Source organism: Ranitomeya imitator, chromosome 7, assembly GCF_032444005.1.
Source record: "Ranitomeya imitator isolate aRanImi1 chromosome 7, aRanImi1.pri, whole genome shotgun sequence".
Classification (NCBI taxonomy): domain Eukaryota; kingdom Metazoa; phylum Chordata; class Amphibia; order Anura; family Dendrobatidae; genus Ranitomeya; species Ranitomeya imitator.
Window position 1 is genome coordinate 4,892,627 of NC_091288.1, and position 19,671 is coordinate 4,912,297.

The 19,671-nt window shown below is 51.9% G+C and overlaps 1 protein-coding gene across 3 annotated transcripts in view; it reads left to right on the forward strand.

Annotated features, from left to right (window-relative positions):
* SLC12A8 (solute carrier family 12 member 8) overlaps nt 1-19,126 on the forward strand; it is a 53,983-nt gene extending 34,857 nt beyond the window's left edge. For all 3 annotated transcript variants that reach the window (XM_069732586.1, XM_069732587.1, XM_069732588.1), the window contains exons 7-14: nt 1,493-1,580; nt 1,664-1,751; nt 4,112-4,258; nt 11,934-12,555; nt 12,836-12,933; nt 17,650-17,767; nt 17,878-17,938; nt 18,047-19,126. In XM_069732586.1, the coding sequence (XP_069588687.1) occupies nt 1,493-1,580; nt 1,664-1,751; nt 4,112-4,258; nt 11,934-12,555; nt 12,836-12,933; nt 17,650-17,767; nt 17,878-17,938; nt 18,047-18,209 (1,385 nt within the window). In that variant the 3' untranslated portion in view covers nt 18,210-19,126. The remainder of the gene's footprint in view (nt 1-1,492; nt 1,581-1,663; nt 1,752-4,111; nt 4,259-11,933; nt 12,556-12,835; nt 12,934-17,649; nt 17,768-17,877; nt 17,939-18,046) is intronic.
* The last annotated feature ends 545 nt before the right edge of the window (nt 19,127-19,671 follow it).

A 19,671-nucleotide genomic window follows, 5' to 3' on the forward strand; every position in this document is an offset into this window, starting at 1 on the left:
CATACCGCTTAGAATTATCACCAATAAGGTCTATCTTCATCTCATCAGACCAGAGAATCTTATTTCTCATAGTCTGGGAGTCCTTCATGTGATTTTTAGCAAACTCTATGCGGCTTTCATATGTCTTGCACTGAGGAGAGGCTTCCGTCAGGCCACTCTGCCATAAAGGCTCGACTGGTGGAGGCTGCATTGATAGTTGACTTTGTGGAACTTTCTCCCATCCCCCTCCTGCATCTCTGGAGCTCAGCCACCGTGATCTTGGGGTTCTTCTTTACCTCTCACCAAGACTCTTCTCCCACGATTGCTCAGTTTGGCTGGACGGCCAGGTCTAGGAAGACTTCTGGTGGTCCCAAACTTCTTTGATTCAAGGATTGTGGAGGCCACTGTGCTCTTAGGAACCTTGAGTACTGCAGAAATTCTGTTGTAACCTTGGCCAGATCTGTGCCTTGCCACAATTCTGTCTCTGAGCTCTTTGGCCAGTTCCTTTGACCTCATGATCCTCCTTTGGTCTGACATGCACTGTGAGCGGTGAGGTCTTATATAGACAGGTGTGCGCCGCTCCAAATCAAGTCCTATTAGTGTAATTACACAGCTGGACTCCAATGAAGGAGGAGAACCATCTCAAGGAGGATCACAAGGAAATGGACGGCATGGGACTTACATATGAGAGTCTGAGCAAAGGGGCTGAAGACTTATGACCATGTGAGATTTCAGGTTTTCTTTTTTTTATTAAATTTTTAAAGATTTCTACATTTGTTTTTTTTTTCAGTCAAGATGGGGTGCAGAGTGTACAGTAATGAGGGAAAATTAACTTTTTAAATTTACGGAATGGCTGCAATGAAGCAAAGAGAAAAAAATCTAAAGCGGTCTGAATACTTTCCGTACCCACTGTAGTAGATGCCACCTGCAGTCCTATGTAACACCACAGATAACACAGTGATAACGCTCTGAGTACAGATGATGTAGTAGATGCCACCAGCAGTCCTATGTAACACCACATATAAAACAGTGATAACTCTCTTGAGTGCAGATAGTGTAGATGTCACCTGCAGTCCCATGTAACACAGTATGTGCAGTGATCCCCAATGGATCTCGGTGATCCTCCTGACATGAGTTGGGTGGTGGCGCAGGGATTATGGTGGATTCCCGTGGTTGTGCTGCTGCGGCGCCTCCCGGTGTCACTTTGTGGGTGGATGAGAACGTCCCTGTTTGTGCGCGCCCATCCTGCTCACAGCTGAGGTTTTGCTGCAGTTGTATCCAGTCTGGTCTGTGCTCCCTGATCTGAACCTCCAGACTGCGACATTGTAACAGACTCCAGATGTGTTCATCTCCGAGCATTGTGCAGACGGGCACACTGTAACAAACCCTCAGCGGAGACCCGGATTCAATGCTGCCATGCATGTTCTCACTGACAGCAAGCAGAGCTGCGGAGAACGTCCGCCATGATGGGGGCTCTCTGCGGCCTGACTCATCCTGTGTCTTCACCCTGCAGGTGTCATGGTGGGCTTCAATATGGGCGGAGACCTGCGGCGTCCGGCCGTTAGTATTCCGGTGGGCTCGCTGGCTGCCATTGCCATCTCGTAAGTATCGGTACATGGCTGGGATAGGCTGTATACTGTGCACCAGGCAGCTCAGGATGAGCAGGTTGCTTGTCTCTCCGCAGGTGGTTCCTGTACGTCGTCTTCGTCTTCTTGCTCGGCGCCATTTGCACCAGGGAATTCCTGCGCTATGAGTTCATGATCGCTGAGAAGGTAATGGCGCGTTCACGCTGCATCCGGTGACATAGCAGGATTAGGGAATTGTCTGATGAGCGATTATTCCCGGCCGCCATCATGGCGATCACCGTTGACCGCGCGCATTAAGTGTTGCCGCCGCCGCAAGGGAGGTGCAGCTCCTCTGCCACGCTCCGGATCCGCGGTGCTGAGACTAGGGGCCTCTGTGATCGGATGCCCCGCGGTGCTGAGACTGGGGGCCGCTGTGATCGGACGCCCCATGGTACTGAGACTGGGGGCCGCTGTGATCGGACGCCCCGCGGTGCTGAGACTGGGGGCCTCTGTGATCGGATGCCCCGCGGTGCTGAGACTGGGGGCCGCTGTGATCGGACGCCCCGCGGTACTGAGACTGGGGGCCGCTGTGATCGGACGCTCTGCGGTACTGAGACTGGGGGCCGCTGTGATCGGACGCCCCGCGGTACTGAGACTGGGGGCCGCTGTGATCGGACGCCCCGCGGTACTGAGACTGGGGGCCGCTGTGATCGGACGCCCCGCGGTACTGAGACTGGGGGCCGCTGTGATCGGACGCCCCGCGGTACTGAGACTGGGGGCCGCTGTGATCGGACGCCCCGCGGTACTGAGACTGGGGGCCGCTGTGATCGGACGCCCCGCGGTACTGAGACTGGGGGCCGCTGTGATCGGACGCCCCGCGGTGCTGAGACTGGGGGCCGCTGTGATCGGACGCTCTGCGGTACTGAGACTGGGGGCCGCTGTGATCGGACGCCCCGCGGTACTGAGACTGGGGGCCGCTGTGATCGGACGCCCCGCGGTACTGAGACTGGGGGCCGCTGTGATCGGACGCCCCGCGGTGCTGAGACTGGGGGCCTCTGTGATCGGACGCCCCGCGGTGCTGAGACTGGGGGCCTCTGTGATCGGACGCCCCGCGGTGCTGAGACTGGGGGCCTCTGTGATCGGACGCCCCGCGGTGCTGAGACTGGGGGCCGCTGTGATCGGATGCCCCGCGGTACTGAGACTGGGGGCCGCTGTGATCGGACGCCCCGTGGTGCTGAGACTGGGGGCCGCTGTGATCGGACGCCCCGCGGTGCTGAGACTGGGGGCCGCTGTGATCGGACGCCCCGCGGTGCTGAGACTGGGGGCCTCTGTGATCGGACGCCCCGCGGTGCTGAGACTGGGGGCCGCTGTGATCGGACGCCCCGCGGTGCTGAGACTGGGGGCCGCTGTGATCGGACGCCCCGCGGTGCTGAGACTGGGGGCCGCTGTGATCGGACGCCCCGTGGTGCTGAGACTGGGGGCCGCTGTGATCGGACGCCCCGCGGTGCTGAGACTGGGGGCCGCTGTGATCGGATGCCCCGCGGTGCTGAGACTGGGGGCCGCTGTGATCGGACGCCCCGCGGTGCTGAGACTGGGGGCCGCTGTGATCGGACGCCCCGCGGTGCTGAGACTGGGGGCCGCTGTGATCGGACGCCCCGTGGTGCTGAGACTGGGGGCCGCTGTGATCGGACGCCCCGCGGTGCTGAGACTGGGGGCCGCTGTGATCGGACGCCCCGCGGTGCTGAGACTGGGGGCCGCTGTGATCGGACGCCCCGCGGTGCTGAGACTGGGGGCCGCTGTGATCGGATGCCCCGCGGTGCTGAGACTGGGGGCCGCTGTGATCGGACGCCCCGCGGTGCTGAGACTGGGGGCCTCTGTGATCGGACGCCCCGCGGTGCTGAGACTGGGGGCCGCTGTGATCGGACGCCCCGCGGTGCTGAGACTGGGGGCCGCTGTGATCGGACGCCCCGCGGTGCTGAGACTGGGGGCCGCTGTGATCGGATGCCCCGCGGTGCTGAGACTGGGGGCCGCTGTGATCGGACGCCCCGCGGTGCTGAGACTGGGGGCCTCTGTGATCGGACGCCCCGCGGTGCTGAGACTGGGGGCCGCTGTGATCGGACGCCCCGCGGTGCTGAGACTGGGGGCCGCTGTGATCGGACGCCCCGCGGTGCTGAGACTGGGGGCCGCTGTGATCGGATGCCCCGCGGTGCTGAGACTGGGGGCCGCTGTGATCGGTTTTCACGTGTCTGAGCTCAGAATGCGGATTAATAATCATAATCTAGCGAATTAGGCGTCAGCGGCTCCATGAAGCAGTTGTATTCGGTCGGCCCCTCGTACTCCCGTCGTCACTGGTGGTCCCACGTGGAATGATGGGGGGGATTGTGCTCAGTCAGTGCTGCCGCTCCTCAATGGTCTATTCCAGGATCATCGCCCCCATACACAAGCGGGGGGCGCAGTCTGCATGAGGGTCCGCAGCGCTGCCCTGGCGTCTGACTGTAGACTGCTGCATACGGCGCCAGCGTGCACAGAGCTGACATAGTGAATCACATCTTGTGTCCCCTCCTCAGGTGTCTCTGGTGGGCTTCCTATTTCTGCTGGGTCTCTACATCTCCTCCTTGGCCTCCTGCATGGGGGGTCTGTACAGCGCTCCCAGAATCCTTCAGTGCATCGCACAGGAGAAAGTCATCCCTGTCCTGTCCTTCCTGAGCCACGGAGTAAGTGCATCGTCCCTCACTGATCCGCTAAAGCCACCGACCGAGAAACGAGATGGCAGAACAGTGAGCGCAGCTCCGGAGTATAATACAGGGTGTAACTCAGGATCAGTAATGTATGTACACAGTGACTGCACCAGCAGAATAGTGAGTGCAGCTCCGGAGTATAATACAGGGTGTAACTCAGGATCAGTAATGTATGTACACAGTGACTGCACCAGCAGAATAGTGAGTGCAGCTCTGGGGTATAATACAGGATGTAGCTCAGGATCAGTAATGTATGTACACAGTGACTGCACCAGCAGAATAGTGAGTGCAGCTCTGGGGTATAATACAGAATGTAACTCAGGATCAGTAATGTAATGTATGTACACAGTGACTGCACCAGCAGAATAGTGAGTGCAGCTCCGGAGTATAATACAGGATGTAACTCAGGATCAGTAATGTATGTACACAGTGACTGCACCAGCAGAATAGTGAGTGCAGCTCCGGAGTATAATACAGGATGTAACTCAGGATCAGTAATGTAATGTATGTACACAGTGACTGCACCAGCAGAATAGTGAGTGCAGCTCTGGGGTATAATACAGGATGTAACTCAGGATCAGTAATGTAATGTATGTACACAGTGACTGCACCAGCAGAATAGTGAGTGCAGCTCTAGGGTATAACACAGGATGTAACTCAGGATCAGTAATGTATGTACACAGTGACTGCACCAGCAGAATAGTGAGTGCAGCTCTGGGGTATAATACAGGATGTAACTCAGGATCAGTAATGTAATGTATGTACACAGTGACTGCACCAGCAGAATAGTGAGTGCAGCTCTGGGGTATAATACAGGATGTAACTCAGGATCAGTAATGTAATGTATGTACACAGTGACTGCACCAGCAGAATAGTGAGTGCAGCTCTGGAGTATAATACAGGATGTAACTCAGGATCAGTAAAGTAATGTATGTACACAGTGACTGCACCAGCAGAATAGTGAGTGCAGCTCTGGGGTATAATACAGGATGTAACTCAGGATCAGTAATGTAATGTATGTACACAGTGACTGCACCAGCAGAATAATGAGTGCAGCTCTGGAGTATAATACAGGATGTAACTCAGGATCAGTAATGTAATGTATGTACACAGTGACTGCACCAGCAGAATAGTGATTGCAGCTCTGGACTATAATACAGGATGTAACTCAGGATCAGTAATGTATGTACACAGTGACTGCACCAGCAGTATAGTGAGCGCAGCTCCGGAGTATAATACAGGGTGTAACTCAGGATCAGTAATGTATGTACACAGTGACTGCACCAGCAGAATAGTGAGTGCAGCTCTGGGGTATAATACAGGATGTAACTCAGGATCAGTAATGTAATGTATGTACACAGTGGCTGCACCAGCAGAATAGTGAGTGCAGCTCTGGAGTATAATACAGGATGTAACTCAGGATCAGTAATGTAATGTATGTACACAGCGACTGCACCAGCAGAATAGTGAGTACAGCTCTGGGATATAATACAGGATGTAACTCAGGATCAGTAATGTAATGTATGTACACAGTGATTGCACCAGCAGAATAGTGAGTGCAGCTCTGGGGTATAATACAGGATGTAACTCAGGATCAGTAATGTATGTACACAATGACTGCACCAGCAGAATAGTGAGTGCAGCTCTGGAGTATAATACAGGATGTAACTCAGGATCAGTAATGTAATGTATGTACACAGTGACTGTACCAGCAGAATAGTGAGTACAGCTCTGGAGTATAATACAGGAGGTAACTCCGGATCAGTAATGTAATGTATGTACACAGTGACTGTACCAGCAGAATAGTGAGTACAGCTCTGGGGTATAATACAGGATGTAACTCAGGATCAGTAATGTAATGCATGTACACAGTGACTGCACCAGCAGAATAGTGAGTACAGCTCTGGAGTATAATACAGGAGGTAACTCAGGATCAGTAATGTAATGCATGTACACAGTGACTGCACCAGCAGAATAGTGAGTGCAGCTCTGGGGTATAATACAGGAGGTAACTCAGGATCAGTAATGTATGTACACAGTGACTGCACCAGCAGAATAGTGAGTGCAGCTCCGGAGTATAATACAGGATGTAATTCAGGATCAGTAATGTATGTACACAGTGACTGCACCAGCAGAATAGTGAGTGCAGCTCTGGGGTATAATACAGGATGTAACTCAGGATCAGTAATGTATGTACACAGTGACTGCACCAGCAGAATAGTGAGTGCAGCTCCGGAGTATAATACAGGATGTAACTCAGGATCAGTAATGTAATGTATGTATACAGTGACTGCACCAGCAGAATAGTGAGTGCAGCTCTGGAGTATAATACAGGATGTAACTCAGGATCAGTAATGTATGTACACAGTGACTGCACCAGCAGAATAGTGAGTGCAGCTCTGGAGTATAATACAGGATGTAATACAGGATCAGTAATGTAATGTATGTACACAGTGACTGCACCAGCAGAATAGTGAGTGCAGCTCTGGAGTATAATACAGGATGTAACTCATGATCAGTAATGTAATGTATGTACACAGTGACTGCACCAGCAGAATAGTGAGTGCAGCTCCGGAGTATAATACAGGATGTAATTCAGGATCAGTAATGTATGTACACAGTGACTGCACCAGCAGAATAGTGAGTGCAGCTCCGGAGTATAATACAGGATGTAATTCAGGATCAGTAATGTATGTACACAGTGACTGCACCAGCAGAATAGTGAGTGCAGCTCTGGGGTATAATACAGGATGTAACTCAGGATCAGTAATGTATGTACACAGTGACTGCACCAGCAGAATAGTGAGTGCAGCTCCGGAGTATAATACAGGATGTAACTCAGGATCAGTAATGTATGTACACAGTGACTGCACCAGCAGAATAGTGAGTGCAGCTGTGGAGTATAATACAGGGTGTAACTCAGGATCAGTAATGTAATGTATGTACACAGTGACTGCACCAGCAGAATAGTGAGTGCAGCTCTGGAGTATAATACAGGATGTAACTCAGGATCAGTAATGTAATGTATGTACACAGTGACTGCACCAGCAGAATAGTGAGTGCAGCTCTGGGGTATAATACAGGATGTAACTCAGGATCAGTAATGTAATGTATGTACACAGTGACTGCACCAGCAGAATAGTGAGTGCAGCTCTAGGGTATAACACAGGATGTAACTCAGGATCAGTAATGTATGTACACAGTGACTGCACCAGCAGAATAGTGAGTGCAGCTCTGGGGTATAATACAGGATGTAACTCAGGATCAGTAATGTAATGTATGTACACAGTGACTGCACCAGCAGAATAGTGAGTGCAGCTCTGGGGTATAATACAGGATGTAACTCAGGATCAGTAATGTAATGTATGTACACAGTGACTGCACCAGCAGAATAGTGAGTGCAGCTCTGGAGTATAATACAGGATGTAACTCAGGATCAGTAAAGTAATGTATATACACAGTGACTGCACCAGCAGAATAGTGAGTGCAGCTCTGGGGTATAATACAGGATGTAACTCAGGATCAGTAATGTAATGTATGTACACAGTGACTGCACCAGCAGAATAATGAGTGCAGCTCTGGAGTATAATACAGGATGTAACTCAGGATCAGTAATGTAATGTATGTACACAGTGACTGCACCAGCAGAATAGTGATTGCAGCTCTGGACTATAATACAGGATGTAACTCAGGATCAGTAATGTATGTACACAGTGACTGCACCAGCAGTATAGTGAGCGCAGCTCCGGAGTATAATACAGGGTGTAACTCAGGATCAGTAATGTATGTACACAGTGACTGCACCAGCAGAATAGTGAGTGCAGCTCTGGGGTATAATACAGGATGTAACTCAGGATCAGTAATGTAATGTATGTACACAGTGGCTGCACCAGCAGAATAGTGAGTGCAGCTCTGGAGTATAATACAGGATGTAACTCAGGATCAGTAATGTAATGTATGTACACAGCGACTGCACCAGCAGAATAGTGAGTACAGCTCTGGGATATAATACAGGATGTAACTCAGGATCAGTAATGTAATGTATGTACACAGTGATTGCACCAGCAGAATAGTGAGTGCAGCTCTGGGGTATAATACAGGATGTAACTCAGGATCAGTAATGTATGTACACAATGACTGCACCAGCAGAATAGTGAGTGCAGCTCTGGGATATAATACAGGAGGTAACTCAGGATCAGTAATGTAATGTATGTACACAGTGACTGCACCAGCAGAATAGTGAGTGCAGCTCTGGAGTATAATACAGGAGGTAACTCAGGATCAGTAATGTAATGTATGTACACAGTGACTGCACCAGCAGAATAGTGAGGGCAGCTCTGGAGTATAATGCAGGATGTAACTCAGGATCAGTAATGTAATGTATGTACACAGTGACTGCACCAGCAGAATAGTGAGTGCAGCTCTGGAGTATAATACAGGATGTAACTCAGGATCAGTAATGTAATGTATGTACACAGTGACTGCACCAGCAGAATAGTGAGTGCAGCTCTGGAGTATAATACAGGAAGTAACTCAGGATCAGTAATGTAATGCATGTACACAGTGACTGTACCAGCAGAATAGTGAGTACAGCTCTGGAGTATAATACAGGAGGTAACTCCGGATCAGTAATGTAATGTATGTACACAGTGACTGTACCAGCAGAATAGTGAGTACAGCTCTGGGGTATAATACAGGATGTAACTCAGGATCAGTAATGTAATGTATGTACACAGTGACTGCACCAGCAGAATAGTGAGTACAGCTCTGGAGTATAATACAGGAGGTAACTCAGGATCAGTAATGTATGTACACAGTGACTGCACCAGCAGAATAGTGAGTGCAGCTCTGGGGTATAATACAGGATGTAACTCAGGATCAGTAATGTAATGTATGTACACAGTGACTGCACCAGCAGAATAGTGAGTACAGCTCTGGAGTATAATACAGGAGGTAACTCAGGATCAGTAATGTAATGCATGTACACAGTGACTGCACCAGCAGAATAGTGAGTGCAGCTCTGGGGTATAATACAGGAGGTAACTCAGGATCAGTAATGTATGTACACAGTGACTGCACCAGCAGAATAGTGAGTGCAGCTCCGGAGTATAATACAGGATGTAATTCAGGATCAGTAATGTATGTACACAGTGACTGCACCAGCAGAATAGTGAGTGCAGCTCTGGGGTATAATACAGGATGTAACTCAGGATCAGTAATGTATGTACACAGTGACTGCACCAGCAGAATAGTGAGTGCAGCTCTGGAGTATAATACAGGATGTAATACAGGATCAGTAATGTAATGTATGTACACAGTGACTGCACCAGCAGAATAGTGAGTGCAGCTCTGGAGTATAATACAGGATGTAACTCATGATCAGTAATGTAATGTATGTACACAGTGACTGCACCAGCAGAATAGTGAGTGCAGCTCCGGAGTATAATACAGGATGTAATTCAGGATCAGTAATGTATGTACACAGTGACTGCACCAGCAGAATAGTGAGTGCAGCTCCGGAGTATAATACAGGATGTAATTCAGGATCAGTAATGTATGTACACAGTGACTGCACCAGCAGAATAGTGAGTGCAGCTCTGGGGTATAATACAGGATGTAACTCAGGATCAGTAATGTATGTACACAGTGACTGCACCAGCAGAATAGTGAGTGCAGCTCCGGAGTATAATACAGGATGTAATTCAGGATCAGTAATGTATGTACACAGTGACTGCACCAGCAGAATAGTGAGTGCAGCTCTGGGGTATAATACAGGATGTAACTCAGGATCAGTAATGTATGTACACAGTGACTGCACCAGCAGAATAGTGAGTGCAGCTCCGGAGTATAATACAGGATGTAACTCAGGATCAGTAATGTAATGTATGTATACAGTGACTGCACCAGCAGAATAGTGAGTGCAGCTGTGGAGTATAATACAGGATGTAACTCAGGATCAGTAATGTATGTACACAGTGACTGCACCAGCAGAATAGTGAGTGCAGCTCTGGAGTATAATACAGGATGTAATACAGGATCAGTAATGTAATGTATGTACACAGTGACTGCACCAGCAGAATAGTGAGTGCAGCTCTGGAGTATAATACAGGATGTAACTCATGATCAGTAATGTAATGTATGTACACAGTGACTGCACCAGCAGAATAGTGAGTGCAGCTCTGGAGTATAATACAGGATGTAGCTCAGGATCAGTAATGTAATGTATGTACACAGTGACTGCACCAGCAGAATAGTGAGTGCAGCTCTGGAGTATAATACAGGATGTAACTCAGGATCAGTAATGTAATGTATGTACACAGTGACTGCACCAGCAGAATAGTGAGTGCAGCTCTGGAGTATAATACAGGATGTAACTCATGATCAGTAATGTAATGTATGTACACAGTGACTGCACCAGCAGAATAGTGAGTGCAGCTCTGGAGTATAATACAGGATATAACTCAGGATCAGTAATGTAATGCATGTACACAGTGACTGTACCAGCAGAATAGTGAGTACAGCTCTGGAGTATAATACAGGAGGTAACTCAGGATCAGTAATGTATGTACACAGTGACTGCACCAGCAGAATAGTGAGTGCAGCTCTGGAGTATAATACAGGATATAACTCAGGATCAGTAATGTAATGTATGTACACAGTGACTGCACCAGCAGAATAGTGAGTGCAGCTCTGGAGTATAATACAGGATGTAGCTCTGTGACTGTAGCTTAGTGTTTATCCTTCGCACCAGATATTTTCTCTTCCCCTCCTGGCGAGTGAAGTGTTAATAGTGAGCGCTGAACATGTGTCCTGTAATTCTCCTGATAATTGGGATTAGCGCTTTGGCGGCTTCTCTCCCTCGTTATAACTAATATGCGTTGTCACATGATGAGGCCTCGTTCAGCCGGTAATTATGGGCTGATTGTTGAGCTAATCACTATCCGCTTTAATATCCAGACATACAAGATGTCGACCTGCTGCAGAGTTATCAGTGTGTCGGCTCCACTGTCGGAGAATTGCTTCCCGGATTACTGATCTGCGGCAACGTAGGTGACGGCTGTACTGTATTATAAACGGTCCAGACAGTGAACTGACAATTATGTCTCCTTCTCCAGAGCTGCACTCACTATTCTGCTGTTACATCGTGTCTTATCCTCCAGTCACCTCCAGAGCTGCAGTCACATCATGTTTTATCCTCCAGTCCCCTCCAGAGCTGCGGTCATTATTCTGCTGTTACATCGTGTCTTATCCTCCAGTCACCTCCAGAGCTGCAGTCACTATTCTGCTGGCTTCCTCACTGAATCCTCCTGCACTTTACTGGCTGACATCCCACAATGCACCAGAGCTGGTGTCTATATTCAGGCGTCTGCTGCTTTGTGCGTGCAGCTCTGGATGTGACTGGTGCTCAGGCCGTGATGTAACTGAGGATCAGGTAGTGATCAGGGTGGGGTTGGGGGTCGCACGGCAGACGGTGGGGCGCGTGGCCTCTGCTGTCTCCAGCCTCCTGCTGCTCGGTGCGATCACTGGTGGCCACCACTGGTGTCCTGGCGGGGATTGCACCATTGATGTCCGCTGTACATGGCTGTGTGGTCTGAGGCCATCGGAGACCGTCCACAGGCCGCTGATCACTACCTTTTTGGTTTTTCTTTAGAAAGGTCCAAACAAGACTCCGGTGGCCGCCATCTTCCTGACCGGCCTCCTCACTATGGCCTTCGTCTTCATCGGTCAGGTGAACATCCTGGCCCCCATCGTCACCATTAACTTCATGCTAACGTACAGCGCCGTGGACTACTCCTACTTCTCCATCACCATGAGTTATGACCTGCAGCGCTCTCGCAGGACGCTGGGCCGAGCCACCTCCAGGACACCAGGACCGCTGCAGCCCCTCATCCTGGATAAGTCCGCCAGTTATGGCTCTAATGGGACCCTCCTGGAATTCACCAAAGACATGGACCAGATCTTCAGACCGGGACAAGTGGAGACAGCGGACAGTGCCAAGATCCCCGACCCAGAGCAGAAGAAGTTCATGAAGCTGAAGAAATCCCGAAAACCGGCCAAGGAGACGCTGCAGGACAGCTTCCAACTGGACCTCCAGCAAACCCAGGAGCCGGAGAGCAGGACCAGCGCTGATGTACCGCCGACCACCACTGAGGAGGACGACCGGACCCCGAGAGATGGGCAGGAACAAGCCGAGCAGAGTGACGAGGACCAGACCGGAGATCAGGAGCAGCTCGTCACCGACGTCCCGGAGCCGGGAACCGACCTGAAGCACGGTGAGTTCTGATAGAGGCCCATCATCCCGGGGAAGGATGACCATGATTGTCCGCCTGGATCCAGCACTTAGTGCACTGGAGACCCCCCAGGGGCTGCACCCCTATAGCCATTACCTGTCCCCTCCTCCAACAGCTCTACAGGGACGCAGTCTGCAAACAGCGCCTAATATCTCCGCTTCCTGCACCCCTACTGGTCCCCCATGGGAAAGAGACAATGGGGTCCCTGCGGGGGCCGCTGTAGTTCTAAACTTTGTTTCACTATTGAATATTTTTCTTTCAGAGGCAAAAACAAAACAGAAAGTTCCAGAATTTGAGATCCAGAGTCTATCAGACTCCTTCTACAGCAAACTGTGCAATCACTGGGTGTCATTTATTGGGGTGAGTGCGGCTCTGATCGCGGGTGTCATCTATCGGGGTGAGTGCGGCTCTGTGATTGCGGGTGTCATCTATCGGGTGAGTGCGGCTCTGTGATTGCGGGTGTCATTTATTGGGGTGAGTGCGGCTCTGATCGCGGGTGCCATCTATCTGGGTGAGCGTGGCTCTGTGATTGCGGGTGTCATCTATCGGGGTGAGTGCGGCTCTGTGATTGCGGGTGTCATCTATCGGGGTAAGTGCAGCTCTGTGATCGCGAGTGCCATCTATCAGGGTAAGTGCAGCTCTGTGATCGCGGGTGCCATCTATCGGGGTGAGTGCGGCTCTGTGATTGCGGGTGTCATCTATCAGGTGAGTGCGGCTCTGTGATTGCGGGTGTCATTTATTGGGGTGAGTGCGGCTCTGATCTCGGGTGCCATCTATCTGGGTGAGTGCCGCTCTGTGATTGCGGGTGTCATCTATCGGGATGAGTGCGGCTCTGTAATTGCGGGTGTCATCTATCGGGGTAAGTGCAGCTCTGTGATCGCGGGTGCCATCTATCGGGGTGAGTGCAGCTCTGTGATCACTGGGTGTCGTCTATCGGGGTAAGTGCAGCTCTGTGATCACTGGGTGTCATCTATCGGGGTGAGTGCAGCTCTGTGATCGCTGGGTGTCATCTATCGGGGTGAGTGCAGCTCTGTGATCGCTGGGTGTCATTTATTGGGGTGACTGCGGCTCTGATCGCGGGTACCATCTATCGGGGTGAGTGCGGCTCTGTGATTGCTGGGTGCCATCTATCGGGGTGAGTGTGACTCTGATCACGGGTGTCATCTATCGGGGTGAGTGTGACTCTGTGATTGCGGGTGTCATCTATCGGGGTGAGTGCGGCTCTGTGATTGCGGGTGTCATTTATCGGGGTGAGTGCAGCTATGTGATCGCAGGTGTCATCTATCGGGGTGAGTGCTGCTCTGATCGCGGGTGCCATCTATCTGGGTGAGTGCGGCTCTGTGATTGCGGGTGTCATCTATCGGGGTGAGTGCAGCTATGTGATCGCAGGTGTCATCTATCGGGGTGAGTGCGGCTCTGATCGCGGGTGCCATCTACCTGGGTGATTGCGGCTCTGTTATCGCTGGGTGTCATCTATTGGGGTAAGTGCAGCTCTGTGATCGCTGGGTGTTATCTATCGGTGTAAGTGCAGCTCTGTGATCGCGGGTGCCATCTATCGGGGTGAGTGTGACTCTGTGATTGCGGGTGCCATCTATCGGGGTGAGTGTGACTCTGTGATTGCGGGTGCCATCTATCGGGGTGAGTGTGACTCTGTGATCGCGGGTGTCATCTATCGGGGTGAGTGCGGCTCTGTGATTGCGGGTGTCATCTATCGGGGTGAGTGCGGCTCTGTGATTGCGGGTGTCATCTATCGGGGTGAGTGCGGCTGTGTGATCACTGGGTGTCGTCTATCGGGGTGAGTGCAGCTCTGTGGTCGCTGGGTGTCATCTATCGGGGTGAGTGCGGCTCTGTGATTGCAGATGTCATCTATTGGGGTGAGTGCAGCTCTGTGATCACTGGGTGTCATCTATCGGGGTGAGTGCAGCTCTGTGATCGCTGGGTGTCCTCTATCGGGGTGAGTGCAGCTCTATGATCGCTGGGTGCCATCTATTGGGGTGAGTACAGCTCTGTGATCGCTGGTGTCATCTATCGGGGTGAGTGTGACTCTGATCGCGGGTGTCATCTATCGGGGTGAGTGCGGCTCTGTGATTGCAGATGTCATCTATTGGGGTGAGTGCAGCTCTGTGATTGCGGGTGTCATCTATCGGGGTGAGTGCAGCTCTGTGATCGCTGGGTGTCATCTATCGGGGTGAGTGCGGCTCTGTGATTGCGGGTGTCATCTATCGCGGTGAGTGCGGCTCTGTGATTGCGGGTGTCATCTATCGGGGTGAGTGCGGCTCTGTGATCACTGGGTGTCTATCGGGGTGAGTGCAGCTCTGTGGTCGCTGGGTGTCATCTATCGGGGTGAGTGCGGCTCTGTGATTGCAGATGTCATCTATTGGGGTGAGTGCAGCTCTGTGATCACTGGGTGTCATCTATCGGGGTGAGTGCAGCTCTGTGATTGCGGGTGTCATCTATCGGGGTGAGTGCAGCTCTGTGATCGCTGGGTGTCATCTATGGGGGTGAGTGCAGCTCTGATCGCTGGGTGTCATCTATCGGGGTGAGTGCAGCTCTGTGATTGCGGGTGTCATCTATCGGGTTGAGTGTGACTCTGTGATCGCTGGGTGTCATCTATGGGGGTGAGTGCAGCTCTGATCGCTGGGTGTCATCTATCGGGGTGAGTGCAGCTCTGTGATCGCTGGGTGTCATCTATCGGGGTGAGTGCAGCTCTGTGATCGCTGGGTGTCATCTATTGTGGTGAGTGCAGCTCTGTGATCGCTGGGTGTCATCTATTGTGGTGAGTGCAGCTCTGTGATCGCTGGGTGTCATCTATCGGGGTGAGTGCAGCTCTGATCGCTGAGTGTCCACTATCAGGGTGAGTGCAGCTCTGATCGCTGAGTGTCCTCTATCGGGGTGAGTGCAGCTCTGTGATCGCTGGGTGTCATCTATCGGGGTGAGTGCAGCTCTGTGATCGCTGGGTGTCATCTATCGGGGTGAGTGCAGCTCTGTGATCGCTGGGTGTCATCTATCGGGGTGAGTGCAGCTCTGATCGCTGAGTGTCCACTATCAGGGTGAGTGCAGCTCTGATCGCTGAGTGTCCTCTATCGGGGTGAGTGCAGCTCTGTGATCGCTGGGTGTCATCTATCGGGGTGAGTGCAGCTCTGTGATCGCTGGGTGTCCTCTATCGGGGTGAGTGCAGCTCTATGATCGCTGGGTGCCATCTATTGGGGTGAGTACAGCTCTGTGATCGCTGGTGTCATCTATCGGGGTGAGTGTGACTCTGATCGCGGGTGTCATCTATCGGGGTGAGTGCGGCTCTGTGATTGCGGGTGTCATCTATCGGGGTGAGTGTGACTCTTTGATCGCGGGTGTCATCTTTCGAGGTGAATGTGACTCTGTGATCGCGGATGTCATCTATCGGGGTGAGTGTGACTGTGATCGCTGGGTGTCATTTATTGGGGTGAGTGCGGTTCTGATCGCGGGTGCCATCTATTGGGGTGAGTGCAGCTCTGTGATCACTGGGTGTCATCTATCGGTGAGTGCGGCTCTGTGATTGTGGGTGTCATCTATCGGGGTGAGTGCAGCTCTGTGATTGCGGGTGTCATCTATCGGGGTGAGTGTGACTCTGTGATTGTGGGTGTCATCTATCGGTGAGTGCGGCTCTGTGATTGCGGGTGTCATCTATCGGGGTGAGTGCAGCTCTGTGATTGCGGGTGTCATCTATCGGGGTGAGTGTGACTCTGATTGCTGGGTGTCATCTATCTGGGTGAGTGCGGCTCTGTGATTGCGGGTGTCATCTATTGGGGTGAGTGCAGCTCTGTGATCGCTGGGTGTCATCTATCGGGGTGAGTGCAGCTCTGTGATTGCTGGTGTCATCTATCGGGGTGAGTGTGACTCTGATTGCTGGGTGTCATCTATCGGGGTGAGTGCGGATCTGTGATTGCTGGTGTCATCTATCGGGGTGAGTGCAGCTCTGTGATCGCTGGGTGTCATCTATGGGGGTGAGTGAAGCTCTGGATTCACTGGGTGTCATCTATCGGGGTGAGTGCGGCTCTGTGATCGCCGGGTGCCATCTATCGTGAGTTGGCTCTGATCGCGGGTGTCATCTATCGTGAGTTGGCTCTGGTCGTGGTGTGCCATCTATCGTGAGTTGGCTCTGGTCGCGGGGTGCCATCTATCGTGAGTTGGCTCTGATCACAGGGTGCCATCTATCGTGAGTTGGCTCTGATCGCGGGTGTCATCTATCGGGTGAGTGCGGCTCTGTGATCGCCGGGTGCCATCTATCGTGAGTTGGCTCTGATTGCGGAGTGCCATCTATCGTGAGTTGGCTCTGATCGTGGGGTGCCATCTATCGTGAGTTGGCTCTGATCGCGGGCGCTATCTATCGTGAGTTGGCTCTGATCGCGGGCGCCATCTATCGTGAGTTGGCTCTGATCGCGGGTGCCATCTATCGTGAGTTGGCTCTGATCGCAGGGTGCCATCTATCGTGAGTTGGCTCTGATCGCGGGTGCCATCTATCGTGAGTTGGCTCTGATCGCGGGTGCCATCTATCGTGAGTTGGCTCTGATCGCGGGGTGCCATCTATCGTGAGTTGGCTCTGATCGCGGGGTGCCATCTATCGTGAGTTGGCTCTGATCGCGGGGTGCCATCTATCGTGAGTTGGCTCTGATCGCGGGGTGCCATCTATCGTGAGTTGGCTCTGATCGCGGGGTGCCATCTATCGTGAGTTGGCTCTGATCGCGGGGTGCCATCTATCTTGAGTTGGCTCTGTGATCGCGAGGTGCCATCTATCGTGAGTTGGCTCTGATCGCGGGGTGCCATCTATCGTGAGTTGGCTCTGATCGCGGGGTGCCATCTATTGTGAGTTGGCTCTGATCGCGGGGTGCCATCTATCGTGAGTTGGCTCTGATCGCGGGGTGCCATCTATCGTGAGTTGGCTCTGATCGCAGGGTGCCATCTATCGTGAGTTGGCTCTGATCGCAGGGTGCCATCTATCGTGAGTTGGCTCTGATCGCGGGTGCCATCTATCGTGAGTTGGCACCCCGCGATCAGAGCCATCAGTGGCGAGTGTGGTGATCTGCTCTTCCTCTCTTGCAGGCCATCGTCTCTATCCTCATCATGTTTGTCATCCAGTGGGTCTACGCTCTGGCAAATCTTGGGGTCGCGGTTCTGCTGTTCTTCTATATCGGCCGGGTGAGCCCGGGGATGAATCCAGGTTGGTGCAGAGTCAGACACTTGTAGAAGGCGGACATGATGCGCGACCTCCATTGCACGGGGTGGGCACCCAGCTTTCCAGGCTTCTGAAGTTTGTGCTTCTTATTTCAGGGGCGGCTGCGAACTTCAGCTTCTTCGCCTGGATCCGACTTTTGGCCACGACGACTTTTAGGTTTGTCTTTAGGAGCAGGGGGAGGAAGATGGCGGCCAGGACTCTGGAATTCAGATCATTCTGTTGTTTCCTTTTATTTTTTTGTTCACCCCTCCCCTCTGACTACAGGAAGAAGCCGTCCCCGGAACAGTTTGTGGTGACCCCGACCTTCGCTCATGTTGGCATGGAAACCACGCAACTGACAGAAGAGAACGCCGACTTTGCCTCTCGCGGGCGCTTCCACCATTCGTCTGTCATCAGCCAGGGGCATTTTATTAACCAGTTTAACTAGAGTGGGGGAAACGGTCTGCGGCCTCCAGGGCTGGACCATGTGATGGTGGGCAGCCGGCCGGCACCACAGGAGGCGACTGTCGCTCCTGCTGCTCATGGTGACTACAACACCATAGTGAAAGTATTGGGGGTTCTGGGGGCCCCAGCACCTGAGGTGACTCCATGTTTACAGGTCATTGTGTCAGGTCACGGGCCGGGCTGTCATTGACAGATGAGGTCAAATGGGAGGGGCGGGCGGTGGCAATAAACATTGCCGTCACGTGGCCACGGCGGTCTCCATTCTCTCTTGTTATGGCTACCATTAAATCTGCACAGGTTGTCACCAGGGTTTCCCAGAGTGCATAATGATGAATTTTAGTATTGCGGAACTCGGGGGGCTGAGTGACAACCTGTATGGCTATTGCTGCTTCCTCAGGGGTTGTCACCCAGTTTCATGATGGCATCAGAGCCCACCCTAAATGCAGACTATTGCAGAGCCGGTAAATATAGCGAGGCACAGAGCTCCGCGATGTCCGCAGTTCTCTCTAGTTACGTCTCACAGGCGCTCTCACCAGGCCAACCCTTCACGCAGTGGGTAGACCTCAGTTTTTCCCTAATTCTGGCAGGCTCGCACTAAGGATCCAGTTCATTACTGCAATTTTTGTCCTGTTTTTCCCTTCTTTTCCTTTACCCTGCGTCGGCACGGTGTCAGCCTGGTTTTTTTTTGTTCGCTTTCGAGTTTTCGGCTGATTAATCAGTTAGGACTTTTTATAAAGTCGCCATTTTGTGCACTTGAGTTCTCCCTGGGGTGATTTTCTTTACGCCTGGAATGTCTGTGCAATATTGCCCCCTTTTAGCTGTGTATGGGACTTTTTGAGCTAAAAAGTTGCAATATAGGCTAAAAAAAACAATAAAGAACTTTTTTGGTTTTGCTCAAAATTCATGAATCTTAGGGACCATTTTGTAGAATTTGGTGCGAAAATGTCAATAAATACCACAAGACAAAAACACAAAATTAAAAAAGAACAGATGATGGGGGAACATTATTTTGGGATACCCCTCTAATCCCCTCTCTCGGACGGCCTGAGTCCAACCAGGAATACCCACTTTTGCTTGGGGTTTGCCCTAACCATCTTCCTTGTGTGTGTTTGTTCACTCATTGGGCGAAATTGTGACTTTTTGACAATAATTCGGGTACAATGGCGTCACAAGGCACCGCAGCTCGTCCCCCTGCAAAACAAACGTGTAAGGGCCGCACACATCTGCATGTACATGGCATCATCTGTAACGTCGGCGTAGCCCCACCTGCCATGTGCAGGGTCTGTGCCGCGCCGCTCCAGGGCGACATGCCGGCTGTGAGCGCCATCTGATTGTTGTGCTGATTCCTCCCTTCCTGGGACGACGGTTCCACCCAGAACAGAATGGCAGGAAAAGACCTTTTACACAGTTTCTGCAGATTCTGGAATGTTCTACAGGTCCCGCCG